The 18,439-nt window shown below is 50.6% G+C and overlaps 1 protein-coding gene across 19 annotated transcripts in view; it reads right to left on the bottom strand.

Annotated features, from left to right (window-relative positions):
• ZNF362 (zinc finger protein 362) overlaps nt 1-18,439 on the bottom strand; it is a 57,457-nt gene that overhangs the window by 8,445 nt on the left and 30,573 nt on the right. For 13 of the 19 annotated variants that reach the window (XM_043500093.1, XM_043500085.1, XM_043500094.1 and 10 more), the window contains 3 exons: nt 2,310-2,469; nt 1,341-1,587; nt 446-761 (listed from right to left, as the gene is read on the bottom strand). In XM_043500093.1, coding sequence (XP_043356028.1) covers nt 446-761; nt 1,341-1,587; nt 2,310-2,468 — 722 coding nt within the window. In that variant the 5' untranslated portion in view covers nt 2,469. The remainder of the gene's footprint in view (nt 1-445; nt 762-1,340; nt 1,588-2,309; nt 2,470-18,439) is intronic. The other 6 variants (XM_038376986.2, XM_038376985.2, XM_043500082.1 and 3 more) reach the window with 1 other exon arrangement.

Here is an 18,439-nt window from a genome sequence, read left to right as displayed (position 1 = left end):
CAGGCAACTGTGAGCCCCACATTCCACGGAAGGGGAAAGTGAGGCACAGAAAAGGGAAGCGACTTGCCCAAGGTCACCCAGGGAATCACTGTCAGAACCAGGAACAGAAGGAACCCAGCCACCCTGATTCCCACCCCCCTCCTAGGGATGGGACTAGGACACAGGAGTCCTGGGTGCCAGTCCTGTGCTCATGCCCCACATTGGCAGAGAGGGTGGTGCATGGAGGGTGGGGCCACACCCCAGCAGCAGAGGCCTGGCCAAACGAAGGCCGTAGGGTGGCACCCGAACAGAAAGGGGCTGTTCCCATGCCAGGTGCTCTCCTTCAGCAGAGGGAAGGGAGTAGCCAGCAGAGCCAAACTGGGAGTGCCCGGCTGGTGTGGGGGCTGCCTGCCAGCCCAGGGCTCCTGGGGCTAAAGAAGTGGCACTTTGCTGCGTATGTTCCAACCTGTAGGTTTTGCCCTCTTTAGCAGTCTCGCCTGAGGCCAGGATGGGGTAGGGCACCACGAGGACGGGCGGCCCCGACGGGTTCTCCGCCTTGATCTTCTTCCGCCCTCGCTCTGACTTGGGCGCCCCCAGCAGGCTGTGGCCCTGGATTGTCTTGATGGAGTCCAGGAGTGGGGGGCTGGTGATCCCTGAGATGAGGGTGGGCGATGAGGCGATGAGTCTGCTCTGGCTGGTGGAGGTTGGGGTGGAGGGGGTGCTGGTGCCAGTGCTGGATTCCGAGGTGCTGACTACGGGGGCACGGGAGGCCAGACCCAGACCTGAAAGGTAAAGGGGGAGGGTGGGGGGTCACTGGCACAAAGCTTCGCAGGGATGGAGCTCGCCCTTCTACCCCAGGGGGCAGCCAGCTTTGGGATACTAAGCCCCCATCACAGGAAGCTCCCCAGACAGGTGTGGCTTCCCCGATACAGCTGATCCCACTTAGGGGACCTGAGCCATGGGAGGGGGGCTGACCCATTGCCCCCCAAAACTCCCAGACCCTGATAATGGAGGCAGGAGGGGACCCCCTGCAGCTGTAACATAGCACAGGGGGGTTCCATATGACAGAAACATAGCACTGAGGGGTTCTGTACCCCGTCGGCAGAAAGGGCAGTGGGTGAAACAGACCATCCTGCCAAGGGGGTGAGCCTGGCCTGAGAGTGGGGGGCAGAGCCAGCCTCTGGCTAGGGATCCTGCCAGGTAATCTGGGTTCCCTCAAACACAGGGGGCCCCCCTCCTCTGGAGTCCTGTCCCCTCCTGCCTGGGCAGAGATGTACACCCCTGCCCCTCTAACCCTGCTCGGAAGCCCCTCCCCTCCCCCCCCCACGCTGCTGCCCACAGTGCTGCTGGGCTGTGGTTACCTGTGACCGTGCTGGTGGCCGGCCGGGCATGCAGGGCCACGTCAGGCTGGGGGACGGCCTGTGGGTGCAGCCCTGGGACCTGCTGCAGTTTGGGGAGGGACATGATGGACTGGCTGCTCTCCGCAGGCGAGGGGGGCACCAGCAGGGGCTGCTGAGAGGACACCGAGGTTGGGGGCAGGTGAGGGGGCCGGATCTTCTCTGCCATCAGCTGCTCCTTGATTTTATTGATCAGAACCAAGTTGTCCAGCTGGGACGAGGAAAGCAAGACGCACATGTCACTGCCAGAGGCACAGAAGCACGGGAGGTACTGGCCCCATGGGGAAGCTGCCAGCCCCGGCACAGCACAGGCGAGGAGACACTAGCTCCCACCCACCAACTGTGCCACTGTTCTGGGACATGGCCCCTCCTCTGCAAATGCACAAGTGGAGAGGGGAAGGGTGCTCCCACACGCGGCCCCACCTCTGCGACTGCTTGGGGGAAAGAGGGCCAGACTCTTGCTGGAGCTGCATGCTTCCCAACATGCAGTGGGGCCCCCAGCGCTGGCAGATCTTATGCCAGCATGTGGCACTGAGCTTCCACCCACCCACCTAGCTAGCTGGCACGCTGTTCTGCGCTGGGATGCCTGCCAAAGGCTGCCCCTCTCCCAGCCAGCCACAGCTGGGGTATCTACCATAGACACTGAAGAAGAGCAGAGGCAATAGCTCATCTAATGCACTCTCGCACACACACCCTGGGAGCTCAGGGTCGGATTGTCCCGTCTATCCCTGAGCCTCGCAAGGGGGCTCCCTTCCCTGGCTCCCCAGCCCAACAGCTCCGTGGGTCCTGAAACGTGGTTTCTCATCACCACTTGCCACAGGACTTTAGCAACCTTAATCTCTCCCCAGGGGTCAGTCCCTCCCGGCCATGGCCCTACCCACTGCTCTTCCCAGGGTCTCGGCTGGCCCTGCCACAGCTCCCAACAGCCACTACCTGGGATCGTGCTGCTCTGCAGCTGGACCTCACCCACGACTGCAAAAAGCTGCCCCTCCTCGCTTCTCTTGCTTCAGGGTAGGGAGGGGGTCTTACCTGGCTGGGCATGGTGGGAGGGGGCGGCCAGAAGTAGGGGTTGTTAAAGCGAGGCTCCGCCATCCTGTAAGGAGGCAAACAGAGAGAGGGTCACAGTGTGGCACTTGCTGCTGGGCTCCGTTACCCCCTCCACACCTCAGTAGGTGCCACACAGTAAGGTCTGGCTAGGTCATGCACCCACCCACTCCCTGCCAGGCCCAGCCTCCTCCTGACGCAGGCAGATGGTGCTAGAGCTGGAACTTTGACATGACACGAGAGCTTTATCCAGAGCCTGCTCCTGGACACTGCTACGGGCCTGGGACCGACTCCATGGGGCAGGGGCACGGGAGGTGGTTTTTTCAACACATCTGTGCATGGTTTATCCTCTCCTGCTCCACACACCAGGCCCACGCCCCAGCCCATCTCGTCAGGCTTAGTGCATGAAATCAGTGTTGGGGCCTTTGTTTCAGGGCAACCCTTCTGTCCCCTGTAGACACCAGGTAACAATGTAGGGGTCCTGCCCCCAGGTGCCAGCTGACAGCAGCAGAAGGCTGCCCCTCCTGCCCCAGGAAGGGCGATGGCCTGGTTGTGTTGATCTTTTATAAAAGGGCCTGTGAGGCAGCAGGGTGCCCCCTCCCCCACCAGCATGGCCCGGGGTTCAGTGTAGTCGTTATCTCGGGCAGCAGGGCTCCCACAGCCATAAGGATCCCCCCTTCACTCCCTAGAGACCACCCTCTGGTCCCTTCACTGGAGCCATCCACCTCCAGTTCAGGGGCCTGGGAGCCCTGTGATGCTGCCTAGCTGGGGTGAGCCGCAGCACCTCCAGGCCTGGCAATCAAACCCAGATCCTGATGGAGCTAGAGGGTGCTAAGGAGCAGCTGCTCTAGGATCCTTTTGGCCGGAAAGATGGTGGCAACAACACAACCTTTGAGGGTCGAAGGCAAAGCAGGGCCAGGTGGGAGGAGTCCCCAAGGGGTCAGAGTGGGATGAGGAGGCACCCCTAAGCCCCATGCAGGAAAGCCCTGTGGCTCCCACGGGGTAACCAAGATGGAGGGTGCCTTCCCCAGACCATCCCGGCACAGAGAGTGTGGGACAATGGAGGATCACAATAGACCTGGAAGACAATGAATCAATAACAGCCCACACCACCTCATACCCCTTCATGGCTCAGCAGGAACCCAGTGCCCCACCAGATCTCACCAGCTCCTCTCAATAGAGAAGCAGAGACTAGTTAGGGCCCATCTAATCCAGCACGAGGGGGGTGGAGAGGGAGAGAGAAGAGTAGGCAGAAGAGTCCCTGCCATCGGCTCCCTGGGCTTTGCGCAATGGAATGGCAGAGCGCCCAGCAAGTAGGTTCCCAGAATGTCCCCAGGGAGATGATGGTGCAGCCAAATAGCTCCGACATGCCCATTTAGGAGGAACACGGTCCCTCTCCTCACAGCACAGACCCCCAATGTTCTTCCCACTTCCTTGGCAGGATGGATTTCCATGGGGCTGGCCCTGCACTTCTTCTCTGTCCCGCTGTCTACCCATGGCTAACACAGCTAGCCTAGCCCTGAGGTTACACCTTGCCGCCTCTCATCCCATTCCTCAACAGCAACATTTTGGCCCCTAACACACCTCTGGTCATTGCAACTGGGGGAGCACAAGGGTGGCCACGGCATGTGTTTTTCTTTAATCCTGCACCCCATCTCTGTACTACACTGCTCCCCCTGGCAGGGAATGAAGAGTCAGGCAGGTGGGCCTACATCTTACCCACAACCACCAGCCGGAACAATCATTCCTTCTCCCTCCTTGGGTTTTACACCCACAAACGCCTGTGCAGGGTCACCATGGCCATCTCTCTCCAGGAGATGCTCTGCTGAGTCGTCAGGCAAGAGATCTCTTAGCAGCTCTCCCTCCTTACCAGGGAGTCCCTCTGGGGATAGGTTTCAGAGTAGTAGCCATGTTAGTCTGTATTCGCAAAAAGAAAAGGAGTACTTGTGGCACCTTAGAGACTAAAATTTATTAGAGCATAAGCTTTCGTGAGCTACAGCTCACTTCATCGGATGCATTCAGTGGAAAATACAGTGGGGAGATGATTTATATACACAGAGAACATGAACAAGGGTGTTACCATACACACTGTAAGAAGAGTGATCACTTAAGATGAGCTATTACCAGCGGGGGGGTAGGAGAGGAAGTAAACCTTTTGTAGTGATAATCAAGGTGGGCCACATCTACCAATGTGATATATGCCATCATGTGCCAGCAATGCCCCTCTGCCATGCACATTGGTCAAACTGGACAATCTCTAAGTAAAAGAATAAATGGACACAAATCAGATGTCAAGAATTATAACATTCAAAATCCAGTTGGAGAACACTTCAATCTCTTTGGTCACTCGATTACAGACCTAAGAGTGGCTATTCTTCAACAAAAAACTTCAAAAACAGACTCCAATGAGAGACTGCTGAATTGGAATTAATTTGCAAACTGGATACAATTAGCTTAGGCTTGAATAGAGACTGGGAGTGGATGGGTCATTACACAAAGTAAAACTATTTCCCCATGTTATTCCCCCCCCATTCCTCAGATGTTCTTGTCAACAGCTGGAAATGGCCCACCTTGATTATCACTACAAAAAGGTTTTCTTCCTCTCCCCCCACCCCGCTGGTAATAGCTCATCTTAAGTGATCATTTTCCTTACAGTGTGTGTGGTAACACCCATTGTTTCATGTTCTCTGTGTATATAAATCATCTCCCCACTGTATTTTCTACTGAATGCATCTGATGAAGTGAGCTGTAGCTCACAAAAGCTTATGCTCAAATAAATTTGTTAGTCTCTAAGGTGCCACAAGTACTCCTTTCCTCTGGGGATACAAGAAGGGAGGATTTCATAGGTCCAGCCCCGAACGCTATCTACGCTCACCCTCGCACACACTACCTCAAAACCTCACTGACAGCTCTGTTTGCACGTGACCTCTGCTTTTCGGTGCCTTGACTCGGCATTGCCTGACATGAGACACCCTGAGCCGGATTTCCAGCACTTACAGCTCCCACTGACAACGTCTGAAGATGTGGGTGCTCAGCGCACTTGCAAGTCTGGTCATAGGTGTCTCAAGCTGGGACCAGAAATCAAGGCAGGCACCCAAAAATCAGAAGCTACTTGAAAACGTGGTTCTTCATGTCCATCCCTTGTAAGGCTGAAGGGCCACAAAGCTGGAGAAATAATGCAAATGCCACTGTCTAATTTGCATAGTTGATGAATACGCATTTCTTCATTTACATGCAGATCAGAAATTAACTGAGTTATAATTTTTCAGGATCATAACACATCACCCACTGCCTGTCTGCCCTGAGCTATTTCTCTCTCCCCTCTTCTCAGTCATAAGTTTCTCCCTGCAAGGAGGCAGCTGTGGGAGTGACCTGATACCCGCATGGAGACAGCTGTGGACCCAAGCGGCACCTGGACACCTTGTGGCAACTGAAGTTGGATCAAAAAATTACATGAGTAAATAAATAAAATCTGGGCTGCCTGATGAGATGTTAATGTTGCCAACAATCATGCAAACAACAGGATCTGGGCCCCTGCTATAGATATTTGTTGAGATAACTGGCTCTGTGGATAAAAGGAAAGCGGTGGATGTGATATATCTTGACTTTAGCAAAGTTTTTGATACAGTCTCCCACAGTATTCTTGCCAACAAATTAAAGTATGGATTGGGTGAATGGACTATAAGGTGGATAGAAAACTTGCTAGATTGTCAGGCTCAACTGGTAATGATCAATGGCTCGATGTTTAGTTGGCAGACAGGATCAAGTGGAGTTCCCCAAGGGTCGGTTCTGGGGCCGGTTTTGTTCAACATCTTCATTAATGATCTGGATGATGGGATGAATTGCACCCTCAACAAGTTCACGGATGACACTAAGATGAGGGGATTCACTGGAGGGTAGGGATAGGGTCCAGAGTGACCTAGACAAATTGGAGGATTGGGCCAAAAGAAATCTGATGAGGTTCAACAAGGACAAGTGCAGAATCCTGCACTTAGGATGGAAGAATCCAATGCACCGCTACAGGCCGGGGACTGACTGACTAAGCGGCCATTCGGCAGAAAAGGACCTGGGGATTACAGTGGACGAGAAGCTGGATATGAGTCAACAGTGTGCCCTTGCTATTAAGAAGACTAATGACATATTGGGCTGCATTAGTGGGAGCATGCCAGTAGATCGAGGGAAGTGATTATTCCCCTCTATTTGGCACTGGTGAGGCCACACCTGGAGTATTGTGTCCAGTTTTGGTCCCCCCCACTACAGAAGGGATGTGGACAAATTGAAGAGAGTCCAGCAGAGGGCAACTAAAACGATCAGGGGACTGGGACACATGATTTATGAGGAGAGGCTGAGGGAACTGGGCTTATTTAATCTAAAGAAGAGAAGAGTGAGGGGGGAATTTAATAGCAGCCTTCAACTACCTGAAGGGAGATTCCAAAGAGGATGGAGCTCAGCTGTTCTCAGTGGTGGCAGAGGGCAGAACAAGAAGCAATGGTCTCAAGTTGCAGTGGCGGAGGTCTAGGTTCGATATTAGGAAACGGTATTTCACTGGGAGGGTGGTGACGCACTGGAATGGGTTACCTAGGGAGTTGGTGGAATCTCCATCCTTAGAGGTTTTTAAGGTCAGGCTTGACAAGGCCCTGGCTGGGATGATTTAGTTGGGGTTGGTCCTGCTTTGAGCAGGGGGTTGGACTAGATGACCTCCTGAGGTCCCTTCCAACCCTGATATTCTATGCTTCCTCTGAGGACATGAGAAATCTTGGCTTTCACAAGATTTCAGGGAAGCAAAGTACAGTGAGTGAAACTCCTACATGCCATGCCCAGGAGACATGGGGAGGGCCACTAAAATACAAGCTCAGAGACCATGAGTTCGAGCCCCAGCTCCTCCGCTGCCTGCTGTTGCAAGTTCTATGCCCTTTCTTCACCCTTATTCTGAACCCAGCTCTCATAACATCATTCACCCATTTTACAGGCCAGGTTGACAGTAAAAAGTTGTGCTTGCAAAGCTACGTTGGCTAGTCACACCCCTAGGTGACACATGCTGGCAGAGCCCTCAGTGCAGCTAAGCCAACAGGAGAAAGTGCTTCTGTTGACGCATCATTCAGGGAGGTAGTGTTACTTCCGGGCAGAAAAGTGCCTTCTGTTGACATTCCAGGGGTCATGCTGACGTGGGCCCTGTAGCGTAGACATGGCAACAGATAATTGAGCTCGAGTGCTCGTTTTCACTCCCCTTCTGCCCCACAGTCCCCTACACACACAAAACCCCTTCGTGAGTATGAAAGCACTTTTAACTCCAGTTGGCTGGCCCATCGGCGTCTGGGCTATCGTTCGAATTAGCACAACCACACTGCTGCTAATCCAATCACTCTGGGCAAGCTGTGAGTGACTTCACAGCGTAGCCACTCTCCCTTGAGCTCGGTTAACTTGAGCAGCATTAACTCATGTGTAGATCATGCAAGTGACCTGTTAAGACCTAGTGTAAGAACTTGCCCACTTCAGGCAGAATAGGAACAGAATCAGGGCCCTCCTGTAACACAGCCAAGTCTCCTCCACTTTGCCACGTAGGATCTGTCTGCTCTGCAGAGTTAGGGCATGTCTACACTACAATTTTAAGTTGACCTACGTTAGGTGATGTCCACACTACTCTTTTTCTGTTGGTGGTTCCACTGACCGAAGAGAGGCAGCCTGGGGGACCGAGCGCCAAGGCTCCATGCCAGGAGCCCAGCTGCCCCCGAGCTTCTTGCCCCCCACCCCCAGCTTGGAGCAGGGAGTAGTTCTGGAGCCGTGCAATTGACAAGACAGCCAACGATGTAAGGAACGCAGTGTCTCACCCTAACTACACCAACATAAAAGTCCTGTGGCACCTTATAGACTAAGAGACGTATTGGAGTATGAGCTTTCATGGGTGAATACCCACTTCATCGGATGCACGGCACAGGACTTTTTGCCGCTTTTACAGATCCAGACTAACTTGGCTACCCCTCTGATACTATGTCGGTGTAGTAAAGCACTTACATCGGCAGGAGCATGACTGTAGTGTAGACACTGACATAGTTAGGTTGACATAAGCTGCCTTATGTTGACCTAACTCTGTAGTGCAGACCAAGCCTTATCCTGGCTTCTTACCTAGGTGCTTGCCTGCCCCCCCCCCATTGCCCCCCCCCAAATCCCTCTGGTCTGTGTGTGGCACTGCTTTCACCCCAGGCTAGCTGGCCCATCTTGGGGGAAGGGTTAGAACCCAGGTTCCACTAACACTGGTAACCTACCCACTTTGTGACGACGATGCCACACAGGTGCTGCCAGTCCTCCAATGACTTCCCACCATGCCCCTCACATGACAGGACAGAGAAGGTCTCCCACAACTCATGGGGAAAGAATCACAGAGTGGCTCAGGTTGCTGCAGCACAAACCACCATGTGGATGTTCCCCTGACATCCTAGTGACACAAACAGGGAGTGCAGCATCTGTGAGGACATAGTAAGCCAGGTAGGGTTTTGCAGTGCAGCTGCTCACACCTGGGCTATGCCAACCCAAGTGCCAATCATATGGGATAATTGCAGCGAAGACAGACCCATAGACTGTTAGAAGGAACATGGCAAATTAGAGGCTTCTGAAACCCACAGTAACAAAGGACAGCTTCGTGTTACGCTCTAGCCACTTGTCCACATAGATGTTTGTGACTCTCATACTACATCCCTGCTAGCTTCAGTGGTACAGCTCCTATGTTTGCACTCAGAGCTCCTAAGCTCAGTCCCACAGGTAACCCAACTGGGGAGTGTTGTGAAACTTGGCTCTGCTGTCTGGAATCACTAAACTGCTGTCTGCTCCCAGAGCCAGGAATCCTGCTGCCCAGGTGAGCCATTGCCAGCTCACACACCTGTAACCCACCAGCAGTGTGTGTGCTGTCTCCCCATGTACCGGCTGGTCCACACAAGGGGAATAACACATCTTCCCAAGCAGTTACTTCTAGAGCTAACGGGAAACAGGTCTGTGATGTGGATCTGAAGAGTGTGGGTTTAAACCCTGTTGATGACTCACTATGGAGGAGAAAAAAATATATTTACCTGGGAAGCTGGCTTAGCTGTGGGAAGAATTTTATATGGCAAAGCACTGCTTTTAGCAGTGAATTCAGATGATCTAGTAAAAGGTGTTTCACTATTGCATTTGTTTGTTATCAGTGGGAGCTGTCCCTTTCAGAACCAGCGGGAGACAGAGCAGAGAGTGCAGGAGATGTTTCCTGTGCCCAGAGAGGAGCAGACCCTGCCTGTGACAGGGCCACAAAAGGGCAGAACCTGATTTAATACATTCATTTTCCCACCAAGCAGCCTCATTCCCCAAGGTGTAACATGGGTCTGGGTTCCCTCAGGGCTCTAAGAATCCTGGGCCCGTAGGTCACCAGTGCGAACCCAGACTGGGCCCAGCCAATGGCTGTTTGGGGAGGATCTGTTCCAGCTCCTACACCCCAAACTCACCATCATGCTTTGTACTAGACTGCAAGCTCTTTGGGGCAGGGTCTGTCTCCTATAAGGTGGCCATTCACCCAGAGACTCTGGTACCTCTGGGAATGGTGTAAGCCTGCCCCTGCCAAGACCCTACCCAGGTGACCTCGGACTCACAGTGTGTGCGAGGTCACGCTATGTGGGGGTAGGGCGTCATGCTCTTAAAAATGGCGCCCACCTCCTGTGCAGTGGGACCTCGCACGCAGGCCACGTGGAGGGGAGGGGCATTTTTTACTGCTCCACTCCTGCCAGCATGACCGTCTGTGCGTGGTCACGCCAGCTGGGGTGGACTGGCATGCTCTTTAAAATGGTGTCCCCTGTCTGATGCCTCAGGTCTGATTCTGTGCAAATACTGGACCCTGCAAAAGCTGGCCCAGAGAGGCTTGCCTGGTATCTTCCTGTGTGTCTGTGCAGTGCCTAGCAAATGAGCCCAGTCTCAGCAGGGGCCGCATGGGAGTGCCTCATTTACTATGAATGTAAGAGAACTGGCAGCCCTGACCCCATGGCACACACCCCAGTTACTCGGTGCCTGGGAGAGCATGCCAGAATCAGGAGCATCCCTGGAAATTGGGCATTGCATGTTACCAAGTCACCCACTGACACTCCCAGAGAGTCACATTTTAGCTCCACCCACAAATAATTCTCTAAACCCCACCCTCAAGGGATGGCCTCAGCAAGCAGGAGGAAAGAGCAGCAGCCTTTAAACTGGTTGCTGGAGTAAAATGCAGTGTTATTGCAAGTAAACTACATAGGAGAGTAGCTAAGAATCCTGCCTAGCGACCTAAAGGAAAGCTGATGTCCTATCCCGGACCTAAATCCAAGGACACGGAACAATGGCAGCTTGTTCTAAGAACTGGGATCACTTCATAACTTTCCAAGCAGTTAATACTGATGTTCCAGCCGGGGTAGGATTAAAAACCATAAACTCAGGGCTTGTCTACACTTAAAATGCTACAGCGGTGCCTCTGTAGTTCTTCAGTGTAAACATACCTACACCGACAGGAGGGATTCTCCCATCGGCATAGGGAATCCACCTCCCCTAGAGGAAAAATTCTTCCATTGACCTATTGCTGTCCTCATAGGGACTGAGGTTGGCTTAACTAAGCCGCTCGGGGTGTGGATTTTTCACATCCCCGCCTGATGTAGTTAACGTACCTAATTTTCTAGCCTCAGTTTCAAGGCTGTTTGCTGCAAATGCCCCGATATCACATATGGGTTGAATGTGACATGATAGGACAGAGGAATCAGCAACACTGGTGATCCATCCAGGACTAAATAAATAAATAAATAAATAAATAAAATCTATTTGCCCTGAATGAAAAGATAAAAATTGAGCTTTGTAAAATGCAAAAGCTTGGGGCTGTAAAAAATCCAAATACCCTACATCTCGGGTTCATTCTAAGGCTGTAACTGAAAAGCCAAACATAAGCGCAGATATGCTCTGAACTGTATGATTTAAATAAAGACATAAATGAAAACATAATCTACTGAAAACTGTTCAAGGAGCAGCAGCTAAACTCTCTCAAGAAAAAAACGCAACATTCTCAGTGTTAGATGCAGGATATGCATTCTGGCAAGAGGAGTCAGATCAATCAAGCACTAAGCTATTAACTTGTAATATGTCATTTGGATATTAGAAGTTGCAATGAATTCACCCCGTAGGTATTAGTTCTGCTCCTGTAGTATTTCAAAGTGTTACCGCACAGACTTTTCAAGGATTACAAGGTGCTCAAGTTATAAAGTGAATAATGTTTTAATTTGGGCTGGGCAATGAAAGACTTGGGCAAGTTTGGCAGACAGCAAGGGAGACACACCAAAACTCAAAAACTCTTTCAAAACCCCAAAACCAAAGTCCAACTGAAATTTACCTCAATGGCTGATCCAGATAAATTGAAATGCCTCATCTCACAATGTCAATTGGAGGCAAAAATTCATGGGGATGATAAATTATTTGGAAAAATTCATTCCAAATCTATCATTGGCTAATAAAAACCATTTTAGAGAAGCTCAGAAAAGTGTAAACAACATAATGACTTGACATAAACAGCAGTTTAAAGCCCCACTTCTGTGAAGCTCTTAAACATGGGCTTAACCTTATTAAGCACATGAGCAGTCTCACTGAAGTCAATAGGACAATTCACATGGGTAAAAGATAAATGTATGCATAACCCTTTCCAGGATCAAGGCCTGCATCACTGATTACTAATCTGCTAGTTTTAAAAGAGGGTTTAATTAAGCCAGTTGCAGCTGCCACTTCGGACAGACTGAATGCAGGCCCCTTATACTAGAACAGTAGCCACTTGCATTTACACTGAGAACCCTAAACGAAGGAGAAGGAAACAGTCCAGATTGAAAAGGAGAGGTTGAGTATTGCGATTTACTGTTTGAAAAAGTCATACACAGACAGGATGGATTAGATTAGCTGCATGGGAAAGGAAACAATACTGTAGAATTGATCACAAGCCATCACAAAGTTTCTTTTGCACTAACTACAATCAAAGACGTGACCTCCACGTGGAATATAAATCAGTCAAGAACTGGATTCCCTTACTAGGGAAGTAAATAGATCAACATCACCTGATGCCAAGACTGATTAACATGAAAGTCAAGTAGGGAAGCATCTGACTATTAGTATTTCAAAAATTAGTAAAATCTCACATTAAAACAGAGAGTGAGTGTGAATCATCAGTTTGACAAGGAAAGGCCAGCAGCATGAGATCTGAAACTGAAACCACACTGGCCAGTTAGGGAAGGCAACAAAAAAAGACTTGACTGTCCCAAAAGCTCTGGGAAAAGATGCTCAGCAAAAAACCAAAACAAAAAAACATTGCCATCATCGAGGTATCGAGAAACGCAAGCGAAGGCCAAGAGAGATTTTTTTCTTGCCTGAAACAATTGCTCAAATAAGAGACATGCCTGCTTGCTGTAATGCATGTAATCATTTCCCAAGAGCAAAACCAAAATGAGGCAATACAATATCAAAACGCGCCAGAGAGACTGAAGCAAAAGCCGGGGAGAGATTTATTTCAGGTTGGCAAAGTACCCATTTATTCATTACTAGCGAATTCATGGAGACATCAAACTATCGGACACAAGCAGTACTCAGTGCTTACCCAGATCCTATCACAATCAGCAAGACCTGAAATTACCAAAGCCTCTAATTACTGACCCACTTTCAGGGGCAGAATCTCAGAAATTTGTCCTGACCTGCCATCACCTCCTTGCCAGTGTATCCCAGGGTAACAGGACAGCCAAGAGAGTTATCCAGACAGTGAAAATCTCCCTCAAAGAAACTAACCGAGACAGAGGTCTGCATCCAGCCCTGCTGGAACTCAGAAATATCCAGAGAAAAGGATCTATTTTCCCAGCACACCTGCTACCAGCCAGACAAGGTTTTGCCTCCCATAAGACTGCAGTTGCTCAAAAGCTACAAAAAGAACAGACTAGACAAATACACACTGGAAGGAAAGCAAGAGAGACAGAAATTTGCCTAAGACACACACACAAAGCCACTGTCCATGCTGCCGTCTGGACATGCCGTCTACCTGGGAACAGCAGGAAGGCAGCAAAAACTGTTACCCCACAGCAGAGACACAATTACAAGCTGTGGAAACAGACTGTCTGTCTGGGCCGGAGAGAGATTTGCCTGAAATACCCGAGATGTGCCAGATACCTGCTGACACAGGAGAAAAAGGTGATAACTGGATTCCTCAAGGAACAGAGGATACAAGAGGCTCTGTATCAGCAACCACAGGAGCACACTAGGTACCGGTATCACCAGGAAGAAAAGGAGTACTTGTGGCACCTTAGAGACTAACAAATTTATTTGAGCATAAGCTTTCGTGAGCTACAGCTCACTTCATCGGATGCAACCCTAAGGTGCCACAAGTACTCCTTTTCTTTTTGCGAATACAGACTAAACACGGCTGCTACTCTGAAACCTGTCATTATGCAAGGTATCACCAGGGTTATCATGTGCAAATTATCCAGATTCTCAGGTAGTGCTTCACTGAAGCCTCACTATTAAAGGGGGCACTCTCAGAAATTGGGTTTGAAAAAAAAAAAAAAAAACCTATCTAGTGAACAGCTTTTCACCTGCACATCTCAGAGCACTTTCCAAAGGCAGTCAGTGTGCCCATCACCACCATACAGGTAGAGACACTGGCGCACAAAGAGGGGAACTGACTTGCCCAGGTACCCAGTAAATCAGTGGCAGAGCCGGGACCAGAACCCAGGTCTCTCAAGTCACAATCCTGGGCATTAGACACTAGGCCATACTGCCTCTCCAGTAGGGGAAAAAAATCATAGTTGACATTGGGCAACTCTCCAGGCTGGATTTTTCCCCAACATTTGCCCGTTGGGTGGAAATCATATCCCCTGACCCCACCCCAGACACTAGGACCATTAGCTTGTGACTTGGGCACTCCAATCCCGCTATGGCTATTTATTGCAAATAGGACTCCCAAGACCCATTATGGATGTTAAAAATGTTGCTAAGAGACCATCCCCAGTGGAAATGACAGTGGGTCACTCCAGCCAATCAGAATGTCTGCCCCCTCTTTCTGAATGATCTTTCTAATCCACTCACATGGTTTCATTTACCATCTTTACACTGATGACTCAACAGCTGCCTTTCCATTCCTGACTCATCTCCCTCCATCCAGTCCCTGGCTCTTTGACATCTCCGGGATGTCTTACTGTCAGGTTCATCTTAAAATGTCTTTCAGCCCGGCCTCACCCCACTCTCTCCATCACTGTTCAAACCCCACCATCCTCCCTGACTACAGGCCTGAGGGACATCTTCCCCCTCCTGACACATCCGAGCCGTGTCCAAGCCCTGCTGTTTCCTGCTCCTCAGCATCTCCATGTTTTCCCACCCAGACAGCCAAACTCAAATTGGAGGATTGGGCCAAAAGAAATCTGATGAGGTTCAACACGGACAAGTGCAGAGTCCTGCACTTAGGACGGAAGAATCCCATGCCCTGCTACAGACTAGGGACGAGTGGCTCGGCAGTAGTTCTGCAGAAAAGGACGTAGGGGTTACAGTGGATGAGAAGCTGGCTATGAGTCAACAGTGTGCCCTTGTTGCCAAGAAGGCTAACGGCATTTTGGGCTGTATAAGTAGGAGCCTTGCCAGCAGATCGAGGCATGTGATCATTCCCCTCTATTCAGCATTGGTGAGGCCTCATCTGGAGTACTGTGTCCAGTTTCGAGCCCCACACTACAAGAAGGATGTGGACAAATTGGAGAGAGTCCAGCAGAGGGCAACAAAAATGATTAGGGGGCTGAAGCACATGACTTATGAGGAGAGGCTGAGGAAACTGGGATTATTTAGTCTGCGGAAGAGAAGAATGGGGGGGGGGATTTGATAGCTGCTTTCAACTACCTAAAGGGGGGTTCCAAAGAGAATGGATCTAGACTGTTCTCAGTGGTAGCAGATGACAGAAAAAGGAGTAATGGTCTCAAGTTGCAGTGGGGGAGGTCTAGGTTGGATATTAGGGAAAAAGATTTCACTAGGAGGATGGTGAAGCACTGGAATGGGTTACCTAGGGAGGTGGTGGAATCTCCATCCTTAGAGGTTTTCAAGGTCAGACTTGACAAAGCCCTGGCTGGGATGATTTAGTTGGGGATTTTTCCTGCTTTGAGCAGACGGTTGGACTAGATGACCTCCTGAGGTCCCTTCCAACCCTGATATTCTATGATTCTATGATAGTCTGAGGCCTCACCAACACCTGTCCTTATCTCCAGTCCATAAAAAATGCTGCTGCTAAAATAACCCTCTTTGTCCATCACACCACCCATGTCACCCCTTCTGTGAACTCTTCCACTGTGCAGAAGATTCAGGTTTCTTGCCATCATATCAAGGCCCTGACTAACTCTGCTCTCTTATCTGCCCCCTCGGCTCCCCAAGCAATGACAGCCTTGAGTGCCATCTCTCAGCTTCTCCCACCATCTGTTTTCTCACACACTACCCTTATGCCAGAAGTGCCACCCCTGATCTATACGACTGTTACCCTTCCCAAAACCCACTTGTGCACAGATGCCCACAATCTCCCAGTAACACTGGCCAGCTTGCAGGGCAGCTGGGCAGAGCTGAAATTAGCTACTTAGCAATAGAAGGAGAGAAAGTGCTTTCAAATGATTCAGCCCCATTAAGGAATGCACAGAGCTTATCCATGGGACCTTTATCACTGTCCTCTGTGCTTCCCTCCTACTGTGGGGAGTCCTGGTTTAAATTACATTATGTGCCCTTCAGGGCAGGGACTGTGTCTTCATCTGCTTTTGTACCCACCCTGCATAATGGGCTTTTGGGCGCTTGGCAATGCAAACAGAAGTGACTGGCCCAAGGCCACACACTGAGCCAGTGGCAGAGGCAGAATTAGAGTACAGGCGCTCCTGGCTCCCAGCCGGGAGAGCGGCAAAGGAGACACCTCTCGTGACATCAAAGGGTGTTCAAATGCTAAGGAAGCCTGGATTTAAAACACTTTTCAATAAGTCAATCCCAAGGAAGCAAGGTGCCCTATTTCTGTCCAGCTGGGGACCAACTCTGCATCTTTCCCAGACTCAGTATGCTGCACCCAGCTGTCACAGAACAGATTTCCAGCTGCCCTCATCCATAGCACAAAAGTGCACGCCAGAGAGACTGGATCCCAGCATGCATGACTGCCCACAGACCACCCTTCCGGATCACAGACAAGGTGGCTGCAGGCTGTACTGTACAGCTCCAAGGATCTCTGTCTCGGAGCTGCATGTTAGCAATCCCTGTTCTGTTAGGCACCAAATGCCTGGGATGGCCTGGCCCAGCAGCTTGGCTCTGCGCTGAACTCTGGGGGCAGTTGAGGAACACAGTGATTTTCCAGGAATGGCTTAATAAGCATTTATTTTCCCCGATGGCCCCTGCATCCTCACTCCAAATCCCAGCCATCAGAGCAACCATGGCTCTCCACACAGCCCTCTCCAGTCCCATTAATCACTCCCCAGCTCCCACCCATCTGCTGCGCGACTCACGCAACCAGTCTGTGAGAGATCCTGGTGGGCAATGGGGAAGACTGCGGAGATACTTTTACTGATTAGCAGATCAGCTGAGGGCACTGCTGAACCTCATGCCAGCAGCCCTTAGAGCTGGGAAATGCAGCTCCTGGTGACAGAGCAGGCACTGGGAGCAGGAAGGGGGAGAGGAACTTGTTGGTGGGGCTATTCGGATGCCATTCCTACAGCATCCTGCTGCCAGGAAAGGTATTTATACTCATCTGCTATTACAACAATGCACCTCTACAGCTACTGACCAGAGTGGCTGGCTTGTGTTTCCTGCAGCCTGGGGGACTGGCGTCTCCCCGGCAATGAGCTGGTGCTGCCCAGACACCACAGCACCGGGAACAGATCTACAGTCTTAGTGCAGCCAAGAAGAATTCCACTCCCTCTCTGGGATTTTCCTACACAGGGTTTTCCCCACTATCGTCAAGGATGTCCAAGTAGATTTTGCTCCTGGGCTAGTGAAAGGTCATGGCAGCTCTGCAGGCTGCCTGGTACTTTGCTCCTCCCTTTGCACCTTTCATTCAAGGATTGAATTAAGTCTCCCAATAAACCCTTAGAAGGCGAGGACAAGACCATAGGAACTGCCTGAATGGATCCAACCTGGGGTCCATCTAGCCCAGTATCCTTTCTGCAACAGTGTCCACTTCCAGATGCTTCACTGGAAGGTGTAAGAACCCTGGAGGAGCAGATGTGGGATAATCTGCCCCCACATAACTCTCATCCTGATCTCTAATATTAGAGGTTGGCTTAACCCCTAAAATATGAGGGTTAATATCCCTTCCACAGCTGTTGTTAATTATGACAACTCAAGATGTTCTTGTCATCCATATAAATGCCCAATCCCTTTTTGAATCTTGTTAAGTTCCTGGCCTTTATTTAGTATTATTCTCCTCATTTGAGATGGGGAAACTGATGCCCAGAGCGGGGCAGTGACTTGCCCTAAGTCACACAGTGAGTCAGTAGCAAAGTTAGGAACCCAGGAGCCCTGATTCCTAGTCAGGATGAAATATTATAAATACAGAACAACAACTATGGACAAAACGAAAGTTACCAAAAAAAAAAAACTAGTATGAAAACTACATCTCCCTCCAAAGTAAGTGTGAAAATAAATATCCAAGAAGAGCCAGATCCTGGGAAGTGCTGGGTCCCCACAGGTGTGCAATATCTGTGTCCTAGCCTGTACCGCACCTAGTCTCAGCTCCTCCACATCGACCTGACCCAAGGCCCAGGGTAGCAGCGGGGGCTGCAGATCTGCTGAGTCACCTCCTATGTTCCCAGAGTCCCTATTTATTGTTGGGAACAGATTTGTTCCTATGTATGTCTATTGGCTGCTCTATTCTTACACTGTGCTCCCCGCCGTCGTGTCTCAGTGCCAGTGCTAGGGAGAGAAGCCAGTTCTCTGATTTCCCCTCCTGCTTCTCCTCTGCCAAGGACTCCCCAAGCCAGACACATGAGCTGGGGAAGCTGAAAAGCCCAACACAAACCAGG

The sequence above is a fragment of the Dermochelys coriacea genome, chromosome 18 (genome assembly GCF_009764565.3).
Source record: "Dermochelys coriacea isolate rDerCor1 chromosome 18, rDerCor1.pri.v4, whole genome shotgun sequence".
Lineage (NCBI taxonomy): Eukaryota > Metazoa > Chordata > Testudines > Dermochelyidae > Dermochelys > Dermochelys coriacea.
This window is presented reverse-complemented; position numbering and strand designations above follow the sequence as displayed.